General features: G+C 37.8%; 1 protein-coding gene across 1 annotated transcript in view; it reads left to right on the top strand.

Annotated features, from left to right (window-relative positions):
- The window catches only part of PKHD1 (PKHD1 ciliary IPT domain containing fibrocystin/polyductin), a 184,027-nt gene that overhangs the window by 55,882 nt on the left and 104,780 nt on the right, over nt 1-23,365 (top strand). The window contains exons 33-34 of the mRNA XM_070956611.1: nt 4,790-5,009; nt 7,668-7,818. Of these exons, the coding sequence (XP_070812712.1) occupies nt 4,790-5,009; nt 7,668-7,818 (371 nt within the window). The remainder of the gene's footprint in view (nt 1-4,789; nt 5,010-7,667; nt 7,819-23,365) is intronic.

Genomic DNA, 23,365 nt, shown 5'->3' with positions numbered 1-23,365 from the left:
CTCAGAATATGAAGCCTTGCTGATCTTCTCTCTTGCTGCCTTCTTCCTAAAGTGCATCAGTGATGGTAACATTATGATTATTAACCTCATTAAAGTAGGATATGAAAGCTTTCTTTAAATAGAAAAAAACCCTAAAACACAAACTTCTGATGATGAATGTTAAGGACCTAGTAAAAGATATAAAAAGAGATTTTCTGAAATCTATTGCTAGAAAGATTAAAATGGAAGAAATTTTAGGAGATCAAGAGATCAAGATGAAGAGAGTCAAAGAAACACTAAACAAGGGTAAGAGATGACAGAAAAGCTTGAATGGATACTTTGCATCATCTTCATTGCAGAAAAAAAATAAAAATAAACCTGAGTTGATAGTTTCAGAAGGGGAAGCTGAGAAGCTGAGAAAAAGAGTGATGTTAAAAAAAATGGATGTCATCAATACAATAGGTACTGCTAAAAATCCTAGAACAATCAGGAAATGCTTTTTAATAAGGACAATAAGAACCCTGCAGTTCAGATATTCAGAATAAATTCCCGGAATCATATTGCTTCAGTTATATATATCTCTTTTATGATTGATTCCGGATTTTTTTTCTGTAGAACTCTGAAAGATCTAACAACAAAGGTGCTGAAATCTTTATGTCTCTTCCTTTTTCCACTGTGTGTCACAGACAAGAACAGAAGTAGAATCTTTAGCTCCGGATTGACCTTTCCAATTGGCAGATTTAGTAACTGATTTAAGATGCTGCTATTGTCCTTTAAGAATTGTATAGAGGTTGTGACTTTTCTTTTTTCTTTTCCATAGTCAACAGTTGTTAGGGTATGATATAAAATGACATTCAGTTAATTTCTCCTTTTTATTCAACTTACAGTGCAACTGTGTCTGGGTGTAGGTATGCACACACACAAACATGTAAGTTGCACTGAATTGAATGGAATGTATTTTTAAGAAAATGAGTTCATCACTGGTGGGGAACCCATAACTTTCCAGATGTTGCTGATCCAGAATTCTCAACCAATGTTACCAGTGCTGAGGAATCCTGGAAATTGTAGCACCTCAAACAGGAAACTGTCAAGTTTCCTTCATTTATAATATAAAGCAATAGACTTGAGAGCTTTATAGTTATCTTATTTCCATAATATTTTTATTTATCTTGAGGGATAGTGGACCCTGTCAAAATCAAAAGGGCAGACAGAAACAACGCAAAGATCAGGTGTCATATATCGAATCCAGTGCAGCAACTGTGAAAAGAACTTTGTTGGCCAAACAGGAAGAAAACTATCAACCAGACTGCATGAACACATCCTGGCTATCAAAAGACATAACCCACTTTCCCTCATGTCCATCCACAAAGACTCAGAAGGAAACAAATTTGATCTAACTGGGACCATAGTTGTAACCCAGGTGAAATCAAGGAGAGAAAGAGAATTCCTTGAAGCCTGGTTTTCCACCAATAAGCCAATAAACAGACACACTGACATTGATCCAGTCTACCAATCGCTGAGAATGAAAGAACTGCATAAACCATGATCCCGAAGATAGCATTTTAAAATGAACAAACAGGCACCCCACTACGGAACAACAAAAATCATAACCCATCAGCTCACAAGAAATCGGACCATGTCTCATTAACAACAACCAGCCAGTCAAATAGCCCGAAACCAGACCATGACTCAGAAGCATCCAAACAGATAACACTAATTTACATCACACAGACAGTACTTAAAACCAAAGACCATGTCTCGGTAACAACAGCCATCCAATCAAACAGTCCAAAATCAGACGTATGTACAGTATGTATATACATGTATAGGTGTGTTTGTATATATACAGTGTGTGTTTATGTGTCTGTACACACACACACACACACACACACACACACACACACACATATGTATAACATACATATGTATATAATTTACACACATATATGCTGTCTTTTAATCAAAACTATTTCCATGGTGGTTTATAATGGGAGAGTATAATGAAACAGTCACTTTGACTGATATAATGGTATTCATAAGAAAACTACTAGTATCAAGGCTTAACTAACTAACACCAGTGTTTAGTTAGATCAATTCTATATTGATATTTATATAACTCCAGGATCATCTCCGTGTTCCAGTGATCTCAAAGTGTTGTCCCTGTTGGGCCCTGAGCCATTTATTTTCAGCTCAGCTGCAGGGCAATCAAAAATGGGGATTGTCTCATTTTTATAGCTAAAACTTGTGGGTGGACCATCTTCTAAATTAATGGGAGCTCCTGTCTCTGAACTTGTTCCCTCTCACCTATGAAGATAACATACCAAGACAGTATACTGTAATTCATTCTTCTGTGGACAAAATATGGTGCTGTAATGGCTTCCCTTTTTTAAAGTGATTTTTAAAACAACAACAACAACAAAAAGTAAATGTAGAACATAATATGGTACATGTAGATTGCTTATATGGATAAATCACCCTTTTGAACCCTTTAAAATTGTCTATTATCTATGAAAATATTGTTGAGAATTAGAGGAATAAAATTAGTGTAAGTATCAGGGCCAGATTAAGCCAATGGATGCCCCAAGCGCAGTCCAAATGGTGCTCCTCAGTCCTTCCGTTGCTAAACTGAAAAGATATCAAGATTTAATCATTGCTGGAGTCCTCCAGAAAATGGCATGCCAAGTGGCAGGATGGACTTTTTTCCTGCTCACAAACAGCTTACTTTGCTGCCAAAGCCAGCTCTTTGACAGCACACTCCCCAGATTTGAACAGGAGCAACTAGGAATGACCCAAGATAACCCTTGGATGATCATGTACTTACCTGGGAAGAGGGATCTAGACAATTGCAATTCTCAGTAAAAACACATTTGGAGGGTTGGGTCTCCATCTTTACCTGTCAGCAAGGTGGTTTTTGTTTTGTGTAGCCTGTTTTAAACATCACTTTTGAACTTTTTTTTTTTTTGCTTTTGAACTACAACTTTAATTAATTGTCTGGTTGGACACTAATTTATTTTATACCCTCTTGCTGGACTGTGAACTTTTTACCTTTTTTATTGGTTTACTTTATAGTTAGGAAACACTTTTGCTTTTACCTCATGGAAGCCGAGACGTAAAGACTTTCTCCTTGGTAATGAAAGTAATCTGATTTGATTTACATCTGCTCTGGACTACTGCAAGGATTTTGTATTTTACCAGTTTTTAAAAGAACTTTGCTGCTTTATTTTACTTTTGAATATATTTCTGATCTCTTTTTTTATTCTAAAGAGATAGGAATTTTCTCTTTCTTTTTTATTTACTTTCTACTGTGGGAAATGTTATCTTAATTTTTCCTGCAGATATTTTGTTATAGAACATTTACTTGTTTGGTCCTTGAGGGGAATTGCCTATGTTTTGTTGTGAAAGTCCAGGTATAAAAGAAATTTGGATTATATCAAAATGAAAACAACTATGCATTAAGGATTAACATTATATATTACATACCTTTTACAATGCCAACAAAAAGAGATACAAAGGAAAGATGAGAGCCTCATCAACCTAATGTCAAAATCTTCTTGGAAGCAGTGGTGAAATCTGAACCGGTTTACTACCGGTTCGCTTGCTTTTCAACTTACAAGCTCTGAATGAAAATGTAGATAAAAGACTTGATGATGTAACAACAGTCATAAATCAACTTAAGGATGATACTCAAGTATAGGTAACAGCAGCTAAATCAAAGTTGCAATTGGATGTATTGGAAGTCAATTTGTTGCTGACAGAATTGAAGGAGAAGGAGCTTTGAGAATTGCAGGCTCTTTGGAGAAGGCTGAAAGGGGTATGGATTTAAAAGGCTTAGTTAAGGCAATATGGATTAGTGATGAATTGGACTTTCTCAAGAAAACTGATGGAGATTGTGGATTAGACTTATTATATTCAATCAGAAGACAACTGTTAAGAGATGTTGTGGTTCAACTTGCATGAAAAACTTCTGAAAAACAAATGCTGTGGAGATATTCATAACAGAGAATGATGATTTTGGGGAATGAAATGTAATTGTTGGGAAAGATCCCAGTTATAATTTTAAGGAAAAATGTTATTATTAATAATCAGTCAAAAATATTTGATCTTGGAAAGATCAGAGATAATGATTGCAATGATTTATGGTAGATTAGAAGCCATTGGGGACTTGCTGTGTGTGAAATATACTAATAGATTTAACAGAGGCCTTTTAACTTTAGTTTTGTTGTTGGATTGGGGTTTTTTTTTTGACAGTAAATAGATGATAGGTCAAATTACCTGGCAAGTAGAGCTGTAGTTTATCAATTGAAGACCTTAGTTTGCAAACTATATATATATTTAAATATACTGTACATATCAGTATTCAACTGGAGGGACAATATATGTATATATTTTTAATGCATATTTTTGTCTTCTATAATTTTTGCTTTGTTTGTTGTTATTTCCCCTCTTATCTGTTGAAGTTTGTGTTTTAACTTTGGAAATACAATAAAAAATGTTTAAGTCTCAATAACTGCTGAAAACTAAGGGTGGCAGTGAAAGAGTTAAGGGCATGACAGCCCAGGGGCAAAAAATGTGGTTCTCCCCTTCCTTTGATGTCCTAAGCACTGTGCTTAATGTGTTTAATCCAGGATTGGTCAGTGTGGAAAATAGTTCAATTGGGATAGACAATTTTCGAGGTGGCCTTCTTGTGCCTTTCAGGAACACCATCACACTGCTATTGTAAATCATCACCAAGGGAATCAGGAAAATGAGACTCTTGTTATATTTCTCTAATTGTTGATGTCCTCTCACTTCCCCAACCCTCCTTTTTCAGCATCTATAGCAGTTCTCTGTACTTTGACATATTCTGCAGAAGAGAATGGTGAAGACTGCAAAGCAGCTGGTGCAACACTCATCCAGTGTGACATCCAAATTGAAGCAAATGCTGATGTTGTTACAGCAGCCACCCCATTCCTATTCTTTTGTGATGATTTGGCTTATTCCTCTTTAAGGTCTAACAAGACCTCTATCAACTTTTCTGGCCTCCTTCTCAGGTTAGATATAGCTTTTTCTAACTCTAGCTGGGATCTTACACATTTCTTTCAAAATACATAGCACCTGGTCCAAATCAAAATCTACAGAATACCACAGAGGGGGAAAAAATTAGGGATTATGAAATACAGGTATACAAAAAAAAAATTCTTCATTTCAATTATTTATTTTATTTATTTTTATTTATTAAATTTTTATACTGCCCTTCTCCCGAAGGACTCAGGGTGGTGAACAGCCAAGATTAAAATACATACAATATGAAAATTAAAATAATTTTTAAAAATAATTAAATCAATTTGGCTTCCCCAATTTAAAACCCCTTACCGATAAAATTAACCATTAAAAATTTTTTAGGCCAGCCCAGCTTGCTGAAATAAGAAAGTCTTCAGCGCCCAGCGGAAAGTACTGAGGTCCGGGATCAGTCGTATGCTGGGGATAGCTCGTTCCAGAGGGCGGGTGCCTCCACAGAGAAGGCTCTCCCCCTGGGGGTCGCCAGTCGACATTGCTTGACCGATGGCACCCTGAGGAGACCCTCTCTGTGGGAGCATATTGGCCGGTGGGAGGTTATCGGTGGCAGAAGGTGGTCTTGTAGATACCTAGGCCCTAAGCCATGGAGCGCTTTAAAGATGAGAACCAATACCTTGAAGCGCACCCAGGAGACCACCGGAAGCCAGTGCAGCTCGCACAGGAGAGGTGTTCCATGGGAGCGCCATGTCGCCCCCATAATCACCCGCGCAGCTGCATTCTGGACCAGTTGGAGCTTCCGGGTGCTCCTCAAAGGGAGCCCCATGTAGAAGTAATTATGTTGAATTACTGCATAAAAAATGCAATATCAGTAATTGTATGAAGCATTGATCTTGCAAGCAAACTCATTGTGGATTTAAGGCAGAGATAGACCACCAGTGGCCTTTCAAATGTTGGACTTCAACTCTCATGATACTCAATCACTGCTAAGGCTCATGCAACTAAACCATATTCGGAAAGCAGTATGTTGCCAATTCCTGGTTTTAAGGTACAAATCACTGTCCCACCTGATTAACTAGACATCAGTTTCTTAATGGCATACATTGGCCTGATGTTCAGGGAAGTGGCTACATTATTGAAAGTTATCGCCATTCAGTTTGCAATTGTGCAACACTCCATGTTTCGAATATACAATAATTAAGGTATACCTGACATCTATGTAGTAAACTGTAATCTGGGTTTTCTGCCATGCTGAGATCTTACTATTTATACTTTTTGCAATTTCTCTACAATTTCCAAAATTGTCCACATGCTCCTTGCCCCCAATGAATTTGTTTATAAGCATATTTTACTTGATTGGGATTAATTTATTAGTAAAAAAAAAAAAAAGGATGGCCTGCAGTAGATAGCAAATGATGTCTTGTCTTGATGTCTGTAATGATTTGGGTACCCAGGATACAGGCCAGATTTTTAGTACATTTCCTGCTAATTCTTGGGGTGTTAAGATTTCAAAAAAAGTAGCAAAAAGTGAGAATGTAACAGTCCTGTGGCCAGCTTGCAGAGTGATTTAATAAACAGTTTTATTAGCTCCTCTGATGACCGAGACAATAATTATTGCTGAAGGCAATCTTGCAACTATTCTCTTTTTTGCAGATACAAACATGGCTTGTGGGGATGGGGATTCATCTTTTCATAGTGACATCTTAAGTCACAGGAGTAAAAAGAAGTTGGCAACTCTAATAAGGAAATGCTTCCCTGGTTTTGGTGATGACAGGAAAGGCCAAACTTTCAGCACCAAAGTTCTGACTGCCTTTCACACAGTCTTAAGGATTAGTAAACCTGAAATTTGTTAAGCATTTGGAACACAAACTAATCATTGTTCGGTATATAGACATAGATATTAGAATCTTAAACACTTGCCACTCTAATAGGCAGCTGTCAACAAGGAGAGCTAATTAAGAATGACCCTTTATTTGTTTTACCCCTGATTATTATGAGTATCTCTCACTCCATCTACCACTTCCTAATGTGAACAGAGATTGTATAGAAAGGGGCCCCACTAAACTAACTGGCACATATATCGAATCTGCTTAGCCTGGGCTGTTAAGTAAGTTTAATTAATTTACTAAGTTAATGTTCCAGTGCTAGCATGAAAGCATCATTGCTATCAGCTGGGTAGCAGGAATTGGAACCCTAAATGAGCTCATTTTTTCACAGTTGGAATTAGGGACCAGTTAGCCAGTTATATGGTTTTCCAATTTCTGCACTTGCCCTAAGGGAGTTGCAAGTTATTCATTCCCCAGGATTAAGTGTGAGTAAGAAAAAATAGCTACTTGGGATTTACTTCCATCTTTGACTCAAGCAGTGTCTATTCTCTTTAGTTTTCTGCCCTAGAAGTGAACGTGTATGTGTGTTATTTTGAGAGGCTGGCAGTACAGCATCTCTAAGAAATGTTTCCTATGTGTATTTTTTTGTTGGAAAGGTTTGCAGATAAAGGTGTATGTGTGTGTGTAGGGAGGGGGGAAGCAAAACAAACAATAAAAGAATGGAAACAAAATTACAGAAATTTGCAAAGTTTGACAAATGGTGGTCTGGAGTTGCCACAAGCTAATGGCTTGCGATGATTAATAAGAGTAAAAATAATTGCATTTCATTAAGATTGATGACACCCCATTTAACCTCCCTTCTCGTTTCAGCCCTAAAGTGGAAAGAGATGAAGTTCTCATCTATAATAGCTCCTGTAACATTACCATGGAAACTGAGGCAGAGATGGAGTGTGAGGGACCTAATCAGCCAATTACCGCCAAGATTACTGAGATATGGAAAAACTGGGGCCAGAACACTCAGGTATAATCAAATCTTTTTTATAGACTGATTCAAACAGCTTAAAATTAAATTTGTAATATTGTGTACATTTAAGTGAAAAAAATAAATAAACCTTAGGCCAGGCAGAGGCAATATATAATTTTAAATGCTTTCCAACTGAACAGCCGATCTAATGCACAGCAAAGGAACTAATTCTTAACTATGGTTAACCACATTTTAATAAATATGAATGAGGCCTGCTGTATTTAATTGCTTTCTGTTGTCTCTTTATTTTTGCAAGCTCCTTTCTTATAAATGATGCTTCTTCCTGCCTCTGTTGCTGCAATCAGAGATCACAATCACAGATTTTTTTTCCCTGAGTTATTATGGTCTCTTTTCATGTTCTTCAGGCAATGGGCTATTAGCTAGTTGAAACAGGAAGATGATAAGTTTTATTGGAATATGGACTAGCAGTTAGATACTTCTTCCATACTGCCAGATTTTTTTTAAAGAAATCATGTTGCCTCTTCAGTCCTTATGAAAGAATTAAAATAATTTAAACTATTTCTGAGTTGTGTTATTTTGAATCACATGGAGTTAATCAATTGATGTGTCATTCCTGCATTCCATTAATATCTGTAAGAAATATAAATATATAAATATTGTTTACACTTCTCTGTCTTTCTTCCCTTTGGTCCATATTTGGACTGCTGTAGGAATTCTACTGTATGTACTGTATGTGCGCGCGCACACACACACACACACACACACACACACACATTGTGTAACATTCAAGTGATTTTTTTTAAAAAAAGATCCATTTTTGTCCAAAAACTGGTTGTTTCTGTGCTGTTCAGAAAAAGTTCAGGGCAAAGGCCAAAAATAAATTCATGCAGATGGTATATTCATGTCTATTGTGTGTATTTAAATTCTAGTAAGCATAATTAATACCCAATTTTTCCTCAATTCAGCCTGTGTATACACTACTTATGATTTCCTCAGTTGGGAGACATATAATCTGCCAAGTCATTGCATTGCAGTGCGTAGCAAATTGAATAAGTAAATAAAAGTAAACAGAAACATTTTTAGTGTAAATTTGGGTAGATGGGGGAAATGACAAGAAAATCTGCTTGCATAGTTTTCAGTTTGAGTAGATTTTTTTCCCTCATGGAGGCAGCTCATGAACTTAGTCTTTTCATTATAGAGGTCTTTGCAGTTTAGCAGTAATTCCTTTTACCTTTTATCTTCTGGAAATGATAGGTAGAAAATGGTTTCAGGGTTAGGAGATGAGAAAATAGTCTGGGGATGATCCTTTAAAACTAAAACATTATTTAAATAAATGAATTTGTGGAAATGATAGGAGAATAAAACTTTAACTTGGCACAGGGACTGTAAGTTGGTCCTTTTTACATAGAGCCTGTGGGAGACATTTAATTAGCATCAGTCATACCAAGAATGAATGAATATAGAATTTGATTTCTTTACATTTTCTTGGCTTGTAGATAGGTCTTGATCTGGCCATGTGCTACTTATTGTCATTCCTTTCTTTAATTAATATTGTGAGAAGGGAAACCTGGGACAACCAAGTATCAACTTTTTGATATTTTTGATCTCTCATCTCAGCCACTACTATACATTTTCCTGAAGTCCTGGAGCCAAATTCAGGATGAGAGACAAGGCAGACAAAATGGATTTTTTAGCCGGCAGGGGGTGGCAAGTTTTCTTCGCAAACTTAATGAAGAAAGAAGGGTCCATTTAGTAGGCCATCAAGTCCAAACTCCTGTTCTCTGTAGGAATATAAGAGAAAGGATTCATGACTGACAGATGTCCTTTCTTTGCTTGATCACACTCAATGAATGGGAGCTCACTGCCTCTCTGAGGGATTAGTTCCAGTGTTCTACTTTTAAGTGGCTTTACTCTTAAAAGTCCCCCTCCCCCACCCATAGTATTCAACTGGTTTCCACCTTCCCATCTTTTGGATTAAGGTCTGAAATGAGGGAGGTTCTGTGATAACCATCTAGCAGCTTTTGCACAAGTAAACAATCAAGATGTCTATTTGCTATTGTATCCGAGAAGCCACACCATGCTTGGGGGCAAGAGTGCAATCAAGAGTTCCATTTCTATTTGCCACAAAAGAGTCTGGGCAGCATTAAATAGATGGGGCTGCTCTTACTTGTGTTGCGCTGTTGATGTGAATGATCTAGGAAAGAAATATTTGTGAAGAAGATAATTAAACTGTAAGATTGTGTAGTTGTCTTCACAACTATATATTACCGGAATGCTTGTTTTCTTAGTGATGCAAATGGTTGCCAAGTCTGTCACCTTACATAGCTGAGGGATTGGAAATGCTGACCGTTTCACACTGAGAAATGCAGTTAGGGACTATTCATGGGAATCATGTGAGTGTAAAGATAGGTTTATGTTTCTAACAATGGTTTGGGAATGAGGCAATAAAATGGAGTATATTACTTCAGACTACAGTTTAATTGTTAAAATCATGAGTTATGGTTTATATAATTAACAGAAATGTTATCTGTGGAATTGGAAATAGTGATTTGGGTTCTCTGTAAATTTTGGTAATCTAACAGGAGTAGGAATACATAGCTTTGTATCCTGGGAAGAAGCATATAGAGGGTAATTTTATGCACAGAGAATTTACTACAATCATTGAAACATTTTCATTGTCATGTTGCAAAGAGTTCCACATAGAATACATGCATACAAAGAAATTATAGTCTGAAGTTGTGAATTTGGGATTTAAATTTCCTGCCAATTAGTTTTAATGAATGAGCACCATAAATTTCATTCTGAGGAAGAATAAATATCTATTCTCTATCTGCCATAATTGATTATCTTTATTCCACTTCCCTTATAGATTTTTATTATCTGTGGACAGTTTAGCAATAGCACTTAGACTTATATACTGCTTCACAGTGCTTTACAGCCCTTTCTAAGTGGTTTACAGAGTCAGCATATTGCTCCCAACATTGTGGGTCCTCTTTTTACTGACTTTAGAAGGATAGAAGGCTGAGTCTACCTTTAGCCGGTAGGACATGAACTGTCAAATTGTTGGCAGTCGGCAGTCAGCACAAATTAGCCTGCAATACTGCATTTTAACCACTGTGCCAGTACGGCTCATGATTTTAACAACTAAACTATAGTCTGAAGTAATATTCTCCATTTTATTGCCTCATTCCCAAACCATTCTGTTAGAAACATAATGATTTTGTATTTTGTATATTTGCTGTTGATCATATTGATCAAATTAAATAGCAAATGTACGTGTTTGTGTAGGTGTGTGTGTATACACACAGACACACACACAGATCAGCTATTTGGTTTAGCTCACATAGTTAGTTCCTGTTCTTTTGGAGATGAAAACTGTATTCAGTTCATGCTGCCATTTTCTTGTTACACCACATGCAGCCATTCTGTTCTAAAATAAATATGAATTGCAGAATCTTGAGTGTGTCAACTGAAGCCTAAGTAGAAGTATGTATTGAGGAGGAGCAGATAGGTCAGATAAGTGGTTTCAATTTTACTTGACAGCCTCTTGCTAAGATTTATGGCACTGTGCAGTATATGCATGCTTCTACATAAAGGCTTTAATCATGTCATGCAAACTGCCCTTCCCTTTCCACTGGAAATAATGGTGCCAGTCAGAAAAATGCATTAATGGCCTCTTGTATGTTGGGTTACAATAATGGTGCTATTAACAAGAGGTACAAAATGTCAGAAAAGTAATGGGACTTCACCTTTTTTGTTATACGTGGACATCTCTAAGGAATTTAGACAATTCTGCATGCATTGGTTCAAAAAATGTCTTATCAGTTGGCATCTAACTTTGTTGGCATTAGCAAAATAAATTCATGTTGACACATAGTTGATAGTTTGGGGAAATTCTGATATTGAGAAAATGAAATGTCACTGTTTCACCATTCTTCCTTTATGAGAAAGCAACTGATCGTTTACTTCCACAAGTAGCAATTCATTAAACTTCATTTAAAAGATCTTTCTTTCCTTTCTCTGCTTCAAATTATGTTATTATAATTATTTATATAATTCTTGAGAATGATAAGTCTACTTAATTTTACTTTTTGGGGGGTAAAAGTATATGAAGTAGAATTTTATAGGCTTACTAATGTAGTATACAATATGTATACGGTATAATATATAGTATGTGAGCATGCACGGTTGCAAACCTATTATAATCAATATACTTTTTTCAGAACTGAGAACAGACTTGCGGCAAATACCAGAAACTGTCCTTATATTTCTGGACATTATTTTGCTTTAGTGGCATTTTCCAGATTCTGCTGCTTTGTTTTGACCAAGCAAAATCTATCTTTTGCATGTTAGATGCTGCCTGCAGAACAAATGAACACATAGCTAAGTAATAGTCTCCGACTTTCCTCTGAAGTGTTAACCGTGGAGTCGTGGTGGCACAGTGGTTAGAATGCAGTATTGCAGGCTACTTCTGCTGACTGCCAACTGCCAGAAATTTGGCAGTTCAATTCTCACCAGCTCAAGGTTGACTCAGCCTTCCATCCCTCTGAGATCAGTAAAATGAGGAATCAGATTGTTGGGGGCAATATGCTGACTCTGTAAACTGCTCAGAGAGGGCTGTAAAGCACTATGAAGCAGTATATAAATTTAAGTGCTATTGCTATTGCTATTCCATCTGGGTGAATAGTCATTTGATTTCTGTTATTTGCACTGTAAATTAAATGAGTGAAATAGTTTGATGAAATATTATCAGCAAATGCTGGACTATGAATTTGGGGAAAGTTGAAAGGGCAGCTTGTTGGAAACTGGGTAATGAATTAGATTGGATGGAACAGAGTTGACTGTAGTAAGACTTTCTTTTTCTAAAGGCTTCTGATAGACACAGTTGTAGAAATTATGTTGTAATATCAGAAATTGATTTCTTGGCTTCTTTTGGCTATTCCATCACATGATGACCAAAGGGTGAGGACAGCAATGCATTATCACTCATATGTTAAATATTTTGCATATCTTTCATACATATTCCCAGACCAGAAAAAACTAACTAGTTGGAAACCATAATATTACTGTATACATGTAAGAAATAATAAATACAAGAAAAATTTTAAGGAGGAGAATTTAACAGTATTTCCCGAGCATTTGTTCCACAGGCCTTTCCTGTTACTGCCATACAAATTCTTATGACTCATCTTGATGAGAACTGGTTTATTAGAATCCATTTAATATTGATTTTGACTTTGGGACATGGCTTTCCCAGATCTGACAGATTTCCAGAATCCAACCCTTGACGTGTCAACCTTTTCCTTCTCTTCCCTCCAAGTGTTCCCAGCAATGTTTTCTTCTTTGTTAGTTGGCAAGTGACCTTCTGCTAGGATGGCAGGAGAGGGAGAAAGCACCAGTGAGCAACTTGCACTTCTAGGCATGTACTAGTAAGGACTGAAGTGGGAATCTGATTGCTTTCTCTGCAGTAGCTGCCATACATCTTACTTTGGGGAAGATAAAATCTAAAAGCACAAGCATTCATTTTCTCTCTTCCTGTATAAGACTTAAAGCTATTCTTCCTGCTGTTTCTTAATTTTTTTCCTTGCAAGTTCACTTTTTGCAAGATGAACTTATTGAGCATTAAATAGGGTTGAATTGTGTTATTGCCTCTTTGCCTACTTTTTCAAATCACATCAGCATTTTTGAGTTGGAAGATTTAAGCATCAAAAAAGTGAAGTCACCTTTTGATTCAACTTTCAAGGATTTAGTCTCATGTATCTAATATCACGCCTACCCAACCATCCCCACTCACTCTTCTCCAAACCATTAATATTAATTTCTTAATATTTCTTATAGTATGGTTGCTTTTGCTTTAAGCATTCTTTCTCCTGCCATTACATATTGAGGGACTTTTTGCTGGGTATTTTGGACATCGGACATTGATTGAAGAGACATATTCATGTTTTGATGAGTTTTTATTTATTAGTTCAATGCAATGGCTACCCATTGCAAATAAATTATTCTAACAGCTAATTGTGTTCAAAAATATAAATAACAGAAAGGCAAAAACAAAACAAAAACATCAAAGAACAGCCATGGTGAAAATAAATCTATCAAGAATAATTAACACAATCAACTTATGGACTGAATTCCACCTCTTTCTGTCAGCCCCAGTGGCAGAACCAAGTGTTTAAGGACTTAGAGAAACCTGGCAGGTCAGGACCAATCTGATTTCTAGGGACATGATGTTCTAAAGCATGAGTGCCACAACAGAAAAGGCTCTCTTCCAAGTTTCTACCAGATAACACTCCTTAATAGATGGAACCTCGAACAAATCACTTTATAGGTCACAACCAGCCCCTTGAATTGAACCCAGAAGCACTCTGGAAATCTATGGAGCTCATGGAGCAAAGATGAAATGTGCAACAAAGGAGGAGAACCATGACTGCTTTTGCTGTTACTTTCTGCACCGGGTGGTCTTCAAGGGCATCAGGTCTGAAATGCAGAGGCCATTGTAGTAGCCCATTCAGGAAGTGACTAGAGCAGGGGTGTCAAACTTACGGCCCATGGGCCAGATGCATCACGTGCAGGCCACACCCACCCCAGCTCCGCAAAGGCAAAAAATGTCATGATACATCACATGACACGATTGAGTTTGACACCTGTGGACAAGAGCATAGGTGACTGAAAGCGGGGCCTCATGTTCTAGGAATGGGTACAAGTGAAGAACAAAAAGCTATGTAAAAATCCCTCTGGTCATAGCTGCCAACTTTTCTTCAAATAGGAGTCATGAATTCCCCCCCTCCCCAGACTGTATGTGCTGGTTCTGTTTGGGGAAATATGACTCTATTCAGAATTAAAGATGGAAAATTCCTGGAATCAGGAAGCTGTAGCAATAGCAACAGCACTTAGACTTATATACCACTTCATAATGCTTTGCAGCCCTCTCTAAGTGGTTTACAGAGTTAGCATATTGCCCCCAACAATCTTGGTCCTCATTTTATCAACCTCGGAAGGACAGAAGGCCGAGTCAACCTTGAGCCTGTCAGGATTAAACTCCTGGCTGTGAAAGAGTTAGCCTGCAATACTGCATTCTACCATGGGTCCTTTAAGTTGTAATCAGGGGTGGGTTCCACTTACCTTTACTACCGGTTCGCAACAGGAGCACGTGTTCTTCTGCACATGTGCAGATGGTCCATGATGACGTCTGGGCAGGTGGGTGGAGCCTCCCGCTGCCATTACTACCTGTTTACAAGAACCGGACTGAACCGGGAGTAATCCACTACTGATTGTAATACCTAAAGTTACTCAGATTTGTTAGGGTTGAACTAAAGTCTGTTCTTTCCCATCCAAATCCCCACAATCTCCAAGAGAGAATGTCCATAGCATTGCCTGGGCAGATAGGAATGGAGCTGTAGAGCTAGGTATCGTCAGCATACTGCTGATACCTTACTCCATTCCATTGAATAACTATACCCAGTGGCTTCATGTAGACGTTAAACACCAAGAGAAGAGAGAACTGAGACCTGCAGGACCCCACAAAGCAGCGGGCCAGGAGCTGAAACTCTGTTCCCCTATCAAGGCTGACGGGAACTTATCCTAGAGAAAGGGAAAAAACCCCTCAGCATAATATAGTACCATCCATTCTTTCAGTACCGTTACTTATGGTATCCTTCTCGATATCATAAGAGCACCAGCGTGCCTACCGTCCCTAAATATTTCCTTTAATTGTATTCATTTTATGTATTCAATTTATGCTTATACTTATATATATTATCTAATATGTACTCGACAAATATAAATAAATAAATAAATAAATAAATAAATAAATAAATAAATAAATAAGTGGTCAAGAAAAACAAGGATGAATGCATTGCTCCAATCCCACTCCTATCAGAAGTCATGCCCAATCTTAAATATATTATTTTGGTCGCATGCCCTGGTTTGAATCTGACTAAAAAGAATCCAGGTAATCCATTTCCTCCAGGGTTCTCTGAAGCACCTGCACAACCATCTTCTACCAAACTTTTTCCAGGAAGAGAAAGTTGGTAACTGGAGCAAAATTTCTAGTACTCTAGGGTTTAGGGATACGGTTGCTCAGTGGCTAAGATGCTGAGGTTGTCGATCGAAAGGTCGGCAGTTCAGCTGTTTGAATCTCTAGTGCTGCATAACGGGGTGATCTCCTCTTACTTGTCCCAGCTTCTGCCAATCTAGCAGTTCAAAAGCACATAAAAAATGCAAGTAGAAAAATAGGGACCATCTTTGGTGGGAAGGTAATAGTGTTCCGTGCGCCTTTGGCGTTTAGGCATGCCGGCCACAAGACCATGGAGACGTCTTCGGACAGCGCTGGCTCTGAAACAGAGATGAGCACCGCCCCCTAGAGTCGGGAATGACTAGCACAAATGTGCGAGGGGAACCTTTACTTTTTAGGGTTTAGTGATAGCCTCTTGAGGAGAGGGCGAACCACTGCCTCTTTAACAGACAGCAGGACAAAGAGAAATTAATCATCCCAAATTTCACCATCTGGGAGGCCTTGGCCACTCAGGCCCTGGATAACCAAGGGAGGCCCATGATTGTCATGCTGGCCATGAACTCTTGAGATTTCTCTGACCCCACTTCTAGAGAAGGTGGACTAAAGATCCCCAGGACCATGCCTGGTCCCACATTCTTTATTTCCAGGCTTGCCAGCTTCAACTCTCACAGATAAGTTTTTCTCACAGGAAAAATACAAACTTAATGTCAATCTAGCCATGTGATACCTGTTCCCTGATTCCCTGCTCTTGCTTCTGGCCCATTAATTAATTCATTGCGAAGGACACTTCCACACTGCAGGCTAAGCTGCTGGTCAGAGCTGTCTTTTTTAAAGCCAACTTTAGATATTCCAGTGGACATTGCAATGAGTTGGCAACAAGACTAGACTGGTGCTCAGATCTGAAAATGATCATTTTAAAATATGTTTGGTTAGTCTTCTGCTTTGTGCCCTTTCCATCCATCCAAGGAAGACAAACCTGTCTGGATGCTTCCTCATCAGACTGGTCTATCTGTGCCATTATTCTCCTTTTAGGGATTGTTCCTTCTTCGCCTAGATTCTTCCTTGTTATAGAGTTTCTTTGGGTTTTTCTTTTGCTTTCTTGCATCTTTATGAGAAAGTTATCTTTCCTCACATTATCTCCTTTAACAAAAGCCCTCCCTCCTTCCTTCCCTTTCCCTTCCCCTTCCCCTTCCCTACCACTGTGTGGTAAAGTAAAGTAAAGCAATAGAAACAGGTTGCTCTTCCATTCTTTCCATTCCTACCAAAGTTGTAGACAAATTTTGTAGCAAGGAAGAAATGGAAGTTCAGCTTCACAGAAACATGGAAGCAGTCTTCCTATATTATAATTTGAAGGTATTTTTAAGGGAAGAGAAACAAGGTTTGCAGCACTGAGAGACAGGAGTTGAAAATCAAAGGAAGCATGCTAAGCAGACACTGAAACAATACTCACTGCAGCATGTCATGGCTTGAATGGGGAATGAATACCTTGGGGTGAGATACTTCTTTAGCCATTGTTGGATGAACCACAAGATTTTGTATCTATAAGCCCAGCAGCCCAGGAGCAAATGACTGCCCAGGGCCACCCTAACACAAAGCATTTTGCTTAAACTCAGATTTAAAATTTTGTGGTAATAGTAGGAAAATCTCAAATCAGTCATTGCTCCTCCTGTTAAATTGTTTTGTTATAGAAAATGAATTAGTAACATTTATTGAAAAATATCTTGATAGAACATATGAGAAAATATTTAGTTACTAGATTGTCACACCTTTTTTTTTTTAATATTCTCACTACACCTCATTTTTCAGTTTTTCCATTCATATTGGTAACAAGGACCTAGCATTCTGTAGCTACTGAATTTGCTTAATTGTCACTAACTCTGTTCTTTTCCTCTGTAAAGTCTCCCCCCTCACTAGTTCTTTAAATCTCAAACTTCCCCTGAGAATGCCAATATCTGCTTGCTTCTCAAGAGACCAATTTTAGCTACTTATTTCATCATGGCAATTCAGCACCTGAGTTTGTCATTAATGCAGGATCATGATTAATGTATGCATAATTAAATTGTGTGTAAAAGCACAAACCACTGAGAATTCCTTTTCAAATCCCTTACATGTTCACTGTACCATGTAATTAACATGAGGAACCTATGTTTCTGTACGTAACGCAGTTTAACCTACAAAAAATGCTGATTGCCTGTCCCATAAGTCCTAATTAGCTCATGACTAGATGCTACCGTAAGTACTATGATTACACAGCAAAGTAATTGAAAAGTTATATTGCTCAATTTCTATCTTTTCAATATCCAGTAAAATGTCAACTATCAAGATATTATAAGGTGTTGTATAAAATATGTTGACCATATCAGGGGTGGGTTCTACTTACCTTTACTATCGGTTCGCAATGGGGCCGCGCATATGTGCAGAAGTGTTCTGATGATGTCAGGGTTGGTGGGCAGAGCCTCCCGCTGGTTTTACTACCGGTTCTATAGAACCGGGGGCAACCCACCACTGGATCATATATGAGAGTTATATTATCTCCTAGACTTAAGGGATGTTTGGGTAAGACTTAAATAACCATGGACTATTATAGTTAATTATTAGTCCAGTTTATTGGATTAAATTTAAGAATAATATAAAATTATTTAATAGAAATACTGGACTTCTATTTTAATCTGGGACCACTGGCTCAGCTAAGGAATGTTTCCAGGCGGATTCAATGTACATGCAATGTAGATACAGCAGGGCAAGCTACTAGATGTACAAACAAGGAACAAATCTATGCTCACTAGGTGATGTTGCCTAGTTGGGTAATGAAACACTTGCAAGCATACAAGCAAGCTCAGAGAGCACCAAGGACCTCTCATATCAACCCTGACTTACATAAATTCTCTTCTTTTGGAGCAAATGCATGAAGCTACTGGAGGAAAAACAAAGTAAGTACCGTATTTATCTTTGATGCTGGTTACACTGAATGGATTTCCATTATGGAATTTACAGGCTAGTGAGCCCATATATGTGAAACTAAGCTGAATGTAAATGCCTTAGACTCAATACTTTTTTAAAAAAATGCATTTTTTTAAAAAGAAACATTTGAACTGACCAATTTATATATTGCATATATGATTGGTTTTTTGTCCCATAACAATAGTGATAATGTCTGCAACATCCATTAGTGTCCAAATTATTTATTCCGAAATTTCATCTTAATCTTTTTCTTGATTGCTTATTTCATCTTACGTTCTGTAGGAGAAGTTGTAGAGAACTCTGAAGCCTACTCATTTAGCTGTTCTAATAATTGGTGATGAACTGGAATTTTAGATTTTGCTTTTTCTCTCTTTCATCATTTTATTTTCTCTATTTTCTCTTTCTCTTTTTTTAAACTTTCAAATTGATAACCAGCTACAGTTGTGTTGAAACTCGAGACATTATTTTATTTTAAAAGTAGCCTAGTTTATCTTCAGTGGACTCTACTGCTTTCAATGAAAATCAAAGTGGTAAAACCTAATTATAATAACTTCAGGATAAAAAATGGCCCAGGTCCTTTTTATGCAGGTATCTATTATTAATAATGACAGCACTATCTGGGATTAAAATAGAATCACTTCTATTCATAAAGTAATTATCAATATTTGCATAAATTAAGAAAGAAATAAAAGATTCATTGAAGGCAAAAACGAGCAAGAGGGATTGCTGAGTTACTGTTGGGCATGTGAGGCTGGGGAGAAAAATGGAAAAACAGAACAGACCAGTGGTGGGTTCCTCCCGGTTCCGCCCAGTTCCGCCGAGCCGATAGCGGTGACGATATGACATCACTGAACCAGTTCTCCCCCCGCCACCCCCACTCCGCATGTTATTCTTACCTTTTATTTGGCCCGATCCCCAATCTATTGCTGCCTCCTGAGTCCCAGCTGAGGGAAAAAAACCATTTAAACTCTTGCCGTGGGGCTTCAAAGGGCCGCCCTACAGCTGATCAGTGTTAAAAAAAAACAAATGAGTAGACCGGTGCCTGCAAAAATAAATGGGTAGACCAGTGCCTGCAAAAATAAATGGATAGATCGGTACAGCTCTGCAAGCAGTTAAAAGCCTGGTAGACCAGTACCTCTGCTAAATCCTAAATAATTGTCACATGACCATCAAGCCACGCCCACAAAATAAGCCACGCTCACAGAACCAGTAGTAAAAAAAATTAGAACCCACCCCTGGAACAGACAGTAGATAGCTTGGCTATCCTAGAAAAGAGCATTGACTGATTAGTTGGAATTCACAATTTCATTACTGTAATGTCCCAAAAGTGCTTTTTCCAGAGGCAACTGGACTTTCTGGTTTTTCTTCGAAGACATTTTGCTTCTCATCCAAGAAGCTTCTTCAGTTCTTGGATGAGAAGTGAAACATCTTCAAAGAAAAACCAAAAAGTTCAGTTGCCTCTTGAAAAAAGCACCTTTGGGACAACCATGACCTGGATGACTGAGAATCTCCATATACATTCATCACTTTATGAAAACTGTAAGTGCCAATAATGTTAATAATAACTTCAACATCAGATATTGTATTCTATCTTCCATGCTGAAAATGTGAAGCAAAGTTCAATATTTGAGTTAGCAGTCCATATGTTTTCTGTTAATTCTAGTATACAAGACAGTAAGTAACCCATAATTGTGGAGAACATATGTCCCTTAATACCTGTTTTACAAACCACTATGATGCTCCAAATCTTTTATTCCATACCATTGCCATTGTTTACATGCAGGTGGGTGAATATAAGGTTATGAGCGTGTGAGAATTTAAGGTATCGAAGCCTTTCCCTTTCCCGCTTTCAGGAAACATGTTAATATACACACTTAGTGTTTCTTTAGCTTAGCTGTAGCTTGGCTGGTTGCTGCTAATTACTCTATGCTGAGGCAGATTTCTGTCTTATTTCTATGTCTGTTACACCTGGCAAGTGGTTATTTACTTCCATCACCTCAATATTTATGTAGCAGAGAGAATGTAACTATACAGATCCATCATTACCTCCCCTCCAGATTAACTTGTAGATTTTTCTTAAATCTTGCTGTCCAATTACTCTATCTTCTGTGTAACTTGATTTAAAAATTAAATAAAAATGACACTGGAATGCCCCCCCCCCATAAGAACATCAAGGCCAGTGCAATTTATCTGCCACAAGAAGAAAAGTCTCAGGATAAGGGCAGATATTGTTAGCATTTCCAAGAAATGTGACTTCTGCAAGGTTGTTAAACTGTGGAAGGAAAGCTAACATGGCTGCCTCAGTATCCACAGGCAATGTGAAGAGATAAATGGTTGACCCTGGCCTGTGTCAGGTTAGGATTGATGCCACTATCAGCTCCAGTGCCTTTCCAATGATTTTTTTTTTTTAAAAAAAAACACCTCTCTGATAGAGTGTGTTATCTAGTTACTGCCATGAGGGCAATAGCCTGCGGTGGGGTTGGGTAGGGGAAGGGAAGGAAAGGAAAGGGAAGAGAAGGAAAGAGAAGAGAATATGGGGGAAGAAGGTCAATTTAAGAGGACAATCTTTGTCAGATTAAATGGGGAAAGAGCCTTGCTTTAAAAAAAAAGAATCTAGGAAATTTTAAAAAATGAAAATAGCTCCTAGGTGTAAGGACAGAGTACGCAAAATATGCTATTCCTCTCTTCCCCCATACAGTAGAAGATGCACAAGGTTAGGCTTTGAGCAAAACTGAGAAACCCAGCACTGTTAACAAGTTGTAAAACATTGCATGAGAGAGAAATATAATGCCATCTTTGTTTAAAGTCTGTGACATTTAAATTATCTCAATATTTCTCACAAAATTCTAAAACATGCTCAAGATTCAGAATCTATACACTCTTTGTTTTATAAAATGATAGGAGCTTGACTGATCTTGAGCTTGTCTGATTTCTTGGGAAACTTCGTTCCTCACCAGATGAAAAGTCCAAACTTTTCAGTTCCTTAATCCATGCCTCCCTTTATTCTTGAATAATTGCTTCCTCATATTCCATAATCACCCACAGTTTGCTAAAGTATTATTTAGCATGTGGGTGAGTAAAATGAAACATTCCCATCAACCTATGCCATAGCTCCTACTGGTACTTTATGAAAACTTTTTATGTGCATTGAAAAGTGAATTATATACTTTATGTTTTGACTGGTGCATATTTTAAATGATTGCTGCTTTGTCCCTTTTGAAACTCTAATCTGTAAAGAGAGTGCCACTCCTGAAAAAAGAAGCCAGATATAAAATTGCAGCAAAAAGCAAAATTGATTTATATTACTAGTCTCCTTAATCTACTGGAAGTACAGTTGGTCTTGACTTATGGCCACATTGGGAGTGGAATTGCAGCGGTAAATTGAGGGACCCACGTGACCAGACCCTGTTTTATGACCATTTTACAATGGTTGTTAAGCATATGGTCATAAGTGCAAATCCTGGGAAAAAATGCCAGAAACCAGCAAAAAATATCGCGAATTGTGGTCATATGTACACAGGGCACTGTAACTAGTCCCAAATGTGAACTGGTTCTCAAGCTGCTGAGATGCAGTCATGTAACCACATGGGTGGATAGCACAACATTTTGCAATGAGACCACTGTAACTCTAAAAATGAACTAGCTATAAACATTGCTACTGTTATAGCAAGTACTTTTCAGTGGTAGAGCTTTTATTCAACTAAACTGAATAAAAGGGAGTAAGTCTGAACACTAATATATACTTTCTGTTGCTTCCATTTAAATGCATCATAGAGAAAGCTCTATTTCTAGATGAACAATTAGGACATTTTGGGGGGAAGCAGCAGGGTAGCCTCAATATTAGCTATCATATCCAAGATTGTTTTTTTGGGGACTCAGTTCTTTTTCTATTTTGTTTTGTTTTGTTGGAGAGTTACCCTTTTATAATAAATAGTTCTTTGATGCACATTAATCCCTTGTTTCTCTCTCTCTCTCCCTCCACCCTTAAAACATGCTTTAATAATAACAGAATAACAGAGTTGGGAGGGACCTTGTAGGTCATCTAGTCCCACTTCTCGCCCAAGCAGGAGACCCTAAACCATTTCTGACAAATGGCAGTCCAGTCTCTTCTTGAAAGCTTGTGATGATGAAGCTCCCACAACTTCCGAAGGCAAGCTGTTCCATTGGTTGATTGTTCTCACTGTCAGAAACATTTTCCTTATTTCTAGGTTGAATCTCTCCTTGATCAGTTTCCATCCATTGATCCTTGTCTGGCCTTCAAGTGCTTTGGAAAATAGATTGACCTCCCCCTCTCTGTGACAGCCCCACAAGTATTGAAACACTGCTATCATGTCTCCCCCGATCCTTCTCTTCACTAGACTAGCCATGCCCAGTTCCTGTAACTGTTCTTCATATGTTTTAGCCTCCAGTCCACTAATCATCTTGGTTGCTCTTCTCTGCACTTTTTCTAGAGCCGCAACATCTTTTTTATAGTGTGGTGACCAAAACTGAATGCAGTATTCTAGGTGTGGTCTTACTAAGACTTTATAGAGTGATAGTAGTACCTCTGTTAGTGCAATTTAGGATTGTAGTGGTTTTTCTAGATAGCTTATGTAAGTTGTACTTGTT

Source organism: Pituophis catenifer, unplaced genomic scaffold, assembly GCF_029215685.1.
Source record: "Pituophis catenifer annectens isolate HBS135680 unplaced genomic scaffold, rPitCat1.0.hap2 SCAF_1, whole genome shotgun sequence".
Lineage (NCBI taxonomy): Eukaryota > Metazoa > Chordata > Lepidosauria > Squamata > Colubridae > Pituophis > Pituophis catenifer.
Note: the sequence above shows the minus strand (reverse complement) of the source record. Positions and strands in the feature narration are given on the sequence as shown.